Source organism: Fragaria vesca, linkage group LG4 (assembly GCF_000184155.1).
Source record: "Fragaria vesca subsp. vesca linkage group LG4, FraVesHawaii_1.0, whole genome shotgun sequence".
Taxonomy (NCBI): domain Eukaryota; kingdom Viridiplantae; phylum Streptophyta; class Magnoliopsida; order Rosales; family Rosaceae; genus Fragaria; species Fragaria vesca.
The window spans coordinates 3,327,943-3,336,160 of NC_020494.1; the positions used below are offsets into that span (position 1 = coordinate 3,327,943).

Below are 8,218 nucleotides of genomic sequence, written 5' to 3' on the forward strand. Positions count from 1 at the left end.
AGATTATAAGTCATAATAGAGGCCCACTTGGGGCTGGGGTTAAACGGCGGGGAAGAGGAAGAGGGTACCCTTGGAGAGGTATATATAAGGAAGGCCACCCTCTGCACAATCTCATCTCATCTCTACAATCCTCAGAGAGATAGAGAGAGAGAGAGAGAGACTCACCACTTCTTTTCTCCTTGGGATTCAAAATATCTCCACCCATTCAATGCTTCTTTAAAATCCTTGGATTTTAATCCTTTTGTGCTAACAAAGCTAGAACCCCCATATAGATATCATCGTCTTCTCCTTATTGTTGGTGTCGAAAATTTTGATTGCAGAAGATGGGGAGCACGGACAAGGCTATAAGCCTTGAGGAGATCAAGAACGAGACTGTTGATCTGGTATACTTTCTTTCCCTATCTTTTCGCCAATCTTTTCTATTCATTCTAGCTTCCCGGAATGAGATATGTTGTTCTTTGCTTTGTTGAGGTTTTCTGGCTTTTCTGGGTGGTGGATGCTTTTCCAATCCATGGTTTGAACTTGTTCTTATGTTTTAACAGTCTCTTTGTGCATGTTTTTCAATTGGGTCGTGGTAGGTTGATGCTCAGATCTGATTCTAACAGTAGTTCTAATCCTCCAAAAACGCCTCCGATTATGCTATGTTGTTAGATTGCGAATAAAAACCATTATTAGTAGCGGGAATCCATAACTAGAAAACCTTATGTGCTTTATGTTCCGGTTTTCTCTTTGCATGCATAGCAACAACTTCGAAAGCTTTTTTTCGATGTTAACAACTTCAAAAAGTTGAGTTTTTCAGATGAAGAACCATTTTTGTAAGACGAATTCATCTCAAAGATTCAAACTTCATGGTTTTGTTTTGGTTTATCAAACCATAGACTAGTTTCGAAACCCATGGATCTCACACATGTGAATGACAGAGTTGAGTTCACAATAATGCCCCTCCCAATTTGTTGATGCAACAAACTATATTCCTCTCTCTCTTCCTCCTCTTACACCTTGTTTAATTCCTCCCAAACTTCAACCCTAAAAATTACAAGTACTTTTCTGTGGTACTATAAAATTCCCCAAACAGACCCAACATCGAAACCGTTTTCGTTTGATGACTCTCACGTTCGACCTGAGAGAAGAGAGACTTCCTTTCCCTGACACACTCTGTTTACCGTTGGGTTTCTCAAATTCAGCTTTTCTTTCAGTTTTCCCATTTTGCCCTTATGATATTTCTTTATTCCGCTCCCCGACGCCTTGTGGCGCGCGTGCAAATCCACGCACCAACGGACCCCGGCGTTGAAAAAGCTGCACTGCCCCACACTGACAGAGACAATAATCTATTTTTTAATTAAAATTAAAATTAATAGCCGTTAAATTATAACGGCGTCAGTCCATTTGGCTAGCGTCCCGAGAAGGCCCCTGAGTTTGGATTAGTCTGTGCGTCTCGTGCGCTGAGCCGACTCAGCTCGACTCGCTAGATTATTGGGACTTTGAAATTTTGGAATTTTATTTGAGAATCTTAAGAGTTGACTTTGAAATTTGAATCCCACTTAATTTGTGAAATTATTTCTCGTAACCATTGGTCTTGATGAGCATGATTGGTGGATTTGTTTTCAAGAATCCAAGATAATATTTACTGTTCAAGATGAGCAATTGGGGTTAAATTTACATTTAATTCTCTCAGATATTAAGAAAAGAAGTTTTAAGTAAAAAAGAAAAAATTTAGTAATACGTGTTTTGTAACTATTTTTTTACTTTCCTACTTAGAAAAATTATATATATATATATATTTCAGGTGGGATCTACTTGTTTAGAAAATGAACAATCATGGTTGTGACTACTAATGTATTATATCCCATTGGGAGGTCACATGTGGACCTAAATACATACGTTACAAAAGAATGTGATACCAATGAACATGTTATGTGCTTGTGACATGTTGTCATAGATGTGATTCTCCGACAGTTGTGATTATTGCCAACAGATTCTTGTCTAAGTTAACAACTATGATTTGGTATACGATTATTACAATGTCAATAGTAACTTGATGCCACTTCCAATTTGTACAGTTCATATTGGACAGATTCCTAACAATGAGTTGGTTTACAGGAGAGGATTCCCATTGAGGAAGTGTTTGCACAGCTGAAATGTTCCAGAGAAGGTCTAAGCTCTGCGGAAGGAGCCCAGAGGCTCGAGATTTTCGGTCCCAACAAGCTAGAAGAGAAGAAGGTACTTTAATTTTCATGAGAACATAGTTTGGTTTAGTTCATCTTATCTAAATTATGGATGTGATGATTGACTGTAACTTTTGGGACACACAATGCACAGGAAAGCAAGTTTCTCAAGTTCCTTGGGTTTATGTGGAACCCTCTATCATGGGTTATGGAAGCTGCAGCTATTATGGCTATTGCTTTGGCCAATGGAGATGGGAAGCCCCCAGATTGGCAAGATTTTGTCGGTATTGTCTGCCTGTTGGTGATCAACTCCACTATCAGTTTCATTGAAGAAAACAATGCTGGAAATGCAGCTGCTGCGCTTATGGCTGGTCTTGCTCCTAAGACTAAGGTAATAATATGTTCACAAATTTAAAAGACAGTTAAGGGTTCAAACTTGAACACTAATCAAACTTAGGAAGTTGACTTCCAGAGTTCCAGTGAAACTGAATCATATATCTAAGTAAGATACATATTTAGTTATCTACATTTATAGAGCAATGTTAATACTCAACTGTTGAGAATGAGAGGACAATGATAAAAAGATTACTTAAGTTTAATCACACATTTGTGTTGGTAAAAAATAACTGGATGCCTAATATTAAATTATTGATTCACATTGTGTTTCGTGGTGATGTATATGTAGGTGCTTAGAGATGGAAAATGGTCTGAGGAGGAGGCTGCCATTCTGGTTCCAGGAGATATCATCAGCGTCAAGTTGGGAGACATCGTCCCAGCTGATGCTCGTCTTCTTGAGGGCGATCCTTTAAAGATTGATCAATCTGCCCTTACCGGAGAATCACTTCCAGTGACCAAGCATCCAGGTGATGAAGTATTCTCTGGTTCAACATGCAAACAAGGTGAAATCGAAGCTGTTGTCATTGCCACTGGTGTCCACACCTTCTTTGGGAAGGCTGCTCATCTTGTTGACAGCACCAACAATGTTGGACATTTCCAGATGGTTCTCACCGCTATTGGAAACTTCTGTATCTGCTCCATTGCAATTGGAATGTTGATTGAGATTGTAGTCATGTACCCTATTCAGCACAGAAAGTACAGGGATGGAATTGACAATCTCCTTGTACTCTTGATCGGAGGCATTCCTATTGCCATGCCTACCGTCTTGTCTGTGACGATGGCTATTGGATCTCACAAACTCTCTCAGCAGGGTGCCATTACCAAGAGAATGACTGCCATTGAAGAAATGGCCGGTATGGATGTGCTTTGCAGTGACAAGACAGGAACACTTACTCTTAACAAGCTTAGCGTTGACAAAAACTTGATTGAGGTGTTTGCCAAGGGTGTGGAGAAAGACCATGTGGTTCTGCTTGCTGCTAGGGCATCTAGAGTCGAAAACCAGGATGCCATTGATGCTGCCATGGTTGGAATGCTTGCTGACCCAAAAGAGGTATAACTCTTTTTCCAAACTTTCTTCTTCTCACATCTATAGTTGCATCTTAATTAAACTCTTGAAGGGAATTTGCGACGAATGTGAGTATCTTATACCTTGCATACTTATATGCATGCAGGCTCGGGCTGGCATTCGAGAAATTCACTTCTTGCCATTTAATCCTGTGGACAAGAGAACTGCTTTGACTTACATTGATTCTGATGGAAATTGGCACAGAGCAAGCAAAGGTGCACCTGAGCAGGTACTTTGTTTTTTTTTTTCCTATATTTAACCATGAACCAGTACTATCTACATTGTTAAAGCAGGTATTCCTAATAGCTCACTAATTAGGGCCCTAATAATTAATCAATTCCTGTTAGTAGATTTTGGACCTCTGCAAGTGCAAAGAGGATTTCAAGAAGAAGGCTTTTGCCATTATTGACAAGTATGCTGAACGTGGTCTTCGGTCTTTGGCTGTTGCTAGACAGGTCTGATTACCAACCTTACTGTTTATAGTAATGTATTGCACTGTTCATGGTAATAACTAAACCAACGCCCTCTCTCATCATTGCTAATCATATATGTTTACAGGAAGTGCCTGCGAAGGCAAAAGAAAGTGAGGGTGGTCCATGGCAGTTGGTTGGGTTGTTGCCTCTTTTCGATCCGCCAAGACACGATAGTGCAGAAACTATTCGCCAGGCCCTTAATCTCGGGGTGAATGTTAAGATGATTACTGGTAAGTCACTCCAGAATTCCATTTATTCCCGTTACGCATTTTCTTTTGATTCTTTTGCATCATTATGCTCACTTGCCATTGGCTCCGTATGCACAGGTGATCAACTTGCTATCGCAAAGGAAACTGGTCGCAGACTTGGAATGGGAACAAACATGTATCCATCTGCTTCATTACTTGGTCAAGACAAGGATGCAAGCGTAGCTGCCCTCCCAATTGAAGAGTTAATCGAGAAGGCTGACGGGTTTGCTGGAGTGTTTCCAGGTGAGTTTGTTATAATCATCAAAGGGTTTCATTATTTTGTTCAAAAGGTAGTAAATACTTCTTTTTTTTTTTTTTTTTTCAATACTTTCTGACACTTTTTTTTCCTACATGTAGAGCACAAATACGAGATTGTGAAGAAGTTGCAGGAGAGAAAGCACATTTGTGGAATGACAGGAGATGGTGTTAATGATGCCCCTGCATTGAAGAAGGCAGATATTGGAATTGCTGTTGCTGATGCTACAGATGCTGCACGAGGTGCTTCCGACATTGTTCTTACAGAACCTGGATTGAGTGTCATCATCAGTGCAGTTTTGACCAGTAGATGTATTTTCCAGAGAATGAAGAACTACACAGTTGGTTTCTCCGCTTTTCTTGTCAACAAGGCACTTAAACTTGTTAGTTTGACTAAACAGTTATGACTCCGACCTTTAACTTTTCTTTTATTTTCTGTTTTCTTGTAGATCTATGCAGTTTCCATCACCATCCGTATTGTGGTAAGTAAACGCTGGCAAAACATCTGGCTTCCTTTGCATATCAAGTTGATATTGATCTAATTCTCTTTTTTTTTTCCTTTGAAAGATGATCTAATTGTCTTTTGTCTTGGCGATTGTTGCAGTTTGGTTTCATGTTTATTGCACTCATATGGAAGTTTGACTTCTCTCCATTCATGGTTTTGATTATTGCCATATTAAACGATGGTGAGTTTCTTTTCTACAAGGTAAAATTTTCAAATACTATTCATGATCATGATTATTTACAATATGCACTTGTTATCTTTTGTAGGAACAATTATGACAATCTCAAAGGATAGAGTTGTGCCATCTCCCCTTCCTGATAGCTGGAAATTGAAAGAGATATTTGCTACTGGGATTGTGCTCGGAGGTTACTTGGCATTGATGACTGTTATATTCTTCTGGTTGATTAAAGAAACCGACTTCTTTTCAGTAAGTTACAATTTGTTATGTTTTTGAGTACTTATGCTTTAAAGAAACTTTTTTTTTTCTTCAAAATTTAATATTGGCAATATGCTCTTTCTGCAGGACAAATTTGGTGTCAGATCTATAAGGGAGAGTCCTGAGGATCTAATGGCTGCCTTGTACCTACAAGTCAGTATTGTGAGTCAGGCTCTCATTTTTGTCACTCGGTCACGAAGCTGGTCCTTTATGGAACGCCCTGGACTACTATTACTGGGTGCTTTTGCCATCGCCCAGCTGGTAAGAACAATGACATGGACTTCCTTTCCAGGTTCTATTTCAATATATATAATAATCTGTGGATATAATACAATGCTAAAATTTCTTCCCTTTTTCAGATTGCAACTTTGGTGGCAGTATATGCTAACTGGGGATTTGCAAGAATACATGGAGTCGGTTGGGGATGGGCCGGTGTCATCTGGCTTTACAGCATTGTCTTCTATTTCCCACTCGACATTATGAAGTTTGCCATCCGTTACATCTTGAGTGGAAAGGCATGGCTCAACATGCTAGACAACAGGGTACGTCTTTGATTTCTTCTGCATACAATGTGGAACTATACATTGAGTTGGTTTCAATGGTGAACTCAAGATTTACAATCTCATCTATTTTTCTTGTGACAGACTGCCTTTACCACCAAGAAAGATTATGGAAAAGAGGAGAGGGAAGCTCAATGGGCTCATGCACAGAGGACCCTTCATGGACTCCAAGCACCAGAAAGTAGTTCACTGTTTAACGACAAGAGCAGCTACAGAGAGCTGTCTGAGATTGCCGAGCAGGCTAAGAGACGAGCAGAGATGGCAAGGTAAGACACCGTTCTATTAGAAACTACGGTGTTATCTCAAACTATCAAATCTTGCTCAAGTGTCTCCTTACAGTCTAACAACATAACATGCTAGATTTTCTGGCACGAGAACATTACCTTAATTAGTCCTTAGGAGATATATATCTGTTTTATTTGACATCAAATACAAATACCAAATGATTGTCTTTTCGACTTGTGTTAACAGACTTCGTGAGCTTACCACACTCAAGGGACATGTCGAGTCAGTGGCCAAGCTGAAGGGCCTGGACCTTGATTCAATCCAGCAACATTACACAGTGTAAGAATCCCAAATGGAAATTTTACCCGGGAAACCAGAGGCCACAATTCAACGATGTATCAAATTCAAGAGGAGAGACAAATCAAGAAGGCCTAATTAGTTTAAACATTTTCTTGATACGATGGAGAGCTGTCTGTGCAATATATAACTACTCTCCTGTTCGCCTGTATTTTTACTTTCTCATGTATTTCAAGTGCCAGCAAAAAAAGGTTGTGTTTGGTTTAGTTTTGTTCTCTTGTAGGGGCCAAGTACCCAGTTTATCCTTTGATTCTCATAGCACTATTTTTTTCACCTTACTTTTATGCAAAGTGTCATGCTGCTTTTGAAGGCTCAAAAGTACCCAGTTTATCTTTTGATTCTCATAGCACTATTTTTAAACCTTACTTTTATGCCAAGTGTCATGCTGCTTTTGAAGTTCAAATAACCAGTGAATTTAACTTCATTCCGAATACGTGCACAATCCTTCAGTTGGCATTATGATTTATATGGAATTGAAATGTTCATCTTCAACTCATGAAATACAACTCAGTAGTCAGTACTTCTAGACCATCGGGTTGTTTGACTTGTTTCAAGTTTCAACTTCCAATCTTCCATCATCTCTACTTGCAATGCTAAAAAGCCAATCAATGCCAATAACAAAAATGATATCAAAATGCATGACATTGATTTTTGTTCATGTTTTCATTTCAAATTTTCACAGAAATTACACAGTTTGGGGTATTAGCATTTGGTTTATGCATATTTGTTTGAGTTTTGGTTCTAATTAGAGAGGTTTTTTTAGTTATGGTATATTGATGGAAACAAGACAGGAACAGAAGAAATCCACAGAAGAATGCGGCAAACCAAACACAAGTTGCTTAGGTCCTTTGCTGGTGAAAGGGGAAGCAATTTGACCCTTGTGGAATATTTATTCAAGTTTATCTACTCAATGGAGTCACCAATAGATCAATTTTGTTGGTTTGTCTCCAACTCCATTTCAGCTTAGGGCCCCTTCTTCAATAAGCTTCACCTTTTGATCTAGAATTTAGATTTAGAGCAAGGCCAACTATAATGCCAACTCTATTAAAGCTGAAACCATTTCCAGAATAAGTTCCAATTCCGCAAGGAAGTTGCTGAAACTGAATCTGCTCGACTGCTAACTGGGCTCAGTGGGCTGCATGCCGATGTTGTATTAAACCTGATTTCTGAAAAGTATACACAACTATAGCTGTTAAAAGTTGAAACTGACTGCTGTACCATTGATCATAAACTGAGGCTTGAAATAATCTTTATGATCATCCTCTTGTGCATTAAAATAAAATAAAATAACAGAATCACATCCTCTTGTGTGAATTCTGAAGGAACCGAAAAAGGTAAAATATAGAGAGGTTTGCGTCATTGCAGACATGATATGTATGATTGGAGCCGTGGCATAAGGTGAGTAATAATGGGTACTAACTAATTTATATCCTGAAGATCTGCAATTACATTAAAGGATTGCTGATCAGTTTCGATCCTAGTGGTCTGCATCAGTTACAATTCTAATGAGATTATGCATATCTTCCATATAT

General features: G+C 38.9%; 1 protein-coding gene across 1 annotated transcript; it reads left to right on the forward strand.

Moving 5' to 3' along the window:
- Positions 1-214: 214 nt before the first annotated feature.
- On the forward strand, positions 215-6,967 carry LOC101308954 (plasma membrane ATPase 4-like). The gene is made up of 16 exons (XM_004296409.1): positions 215-383; positions 2,101-2,220; positions 2,320-2,556; positions 2,851-3,612; positions 3,734-3,856; positions 3,978-4,082; positions 4,186-4,330; positions 4,427-4,591; positions 4,706-4,944; positions 5,053-5,085; positions 5,208-5,289; positions 5,375-5,535; positions 5,632-5,805; positions 5,904-6,086; positions 6,189-6,370; positions 6,576-6,967. Exons 1-16 carry the CDS (start codon positions 324-326, stop codon positions 6,670-6,672), a joined length of 2,868 nt encoding a protein of 955 aa, XP_004296457.1. The 5' UTR covers positions 215-323; the 3' UTR covers positions 6,673-6,967.
- The last annotated feature ends 1,251 nt before the right edge of the window (positions 6,968-8,218 follow it).

What these genes read in the sequence shown, in the direction of transcription:
- LOC101308954 (XM_004296409.1), top strand. Translation starts at nt 324, where the DNA reads ATGGGGAGCACGGACAAGGCTATAAGCCTTGAGGAGATCAAGAACGAG. An exon ending in ACAAGCTAGAAGAGAAGAAG is followed by an intron (nt 2,221 to 2,319) that starts GTACTTTAATTT and finishes CACAATGCACAG; the next exon opens with GAAAGCAAGTTTCTCAAGTT. An exon ending in CTTTGGCTGTTGCTAGACAG is followed by an intron (nt 4,083 to 4,185) that starts GTCTGATTACCA and finishes ATATGTTTACAG; the next exon opens with GAAGTGCCTGCGAAGGCAAA.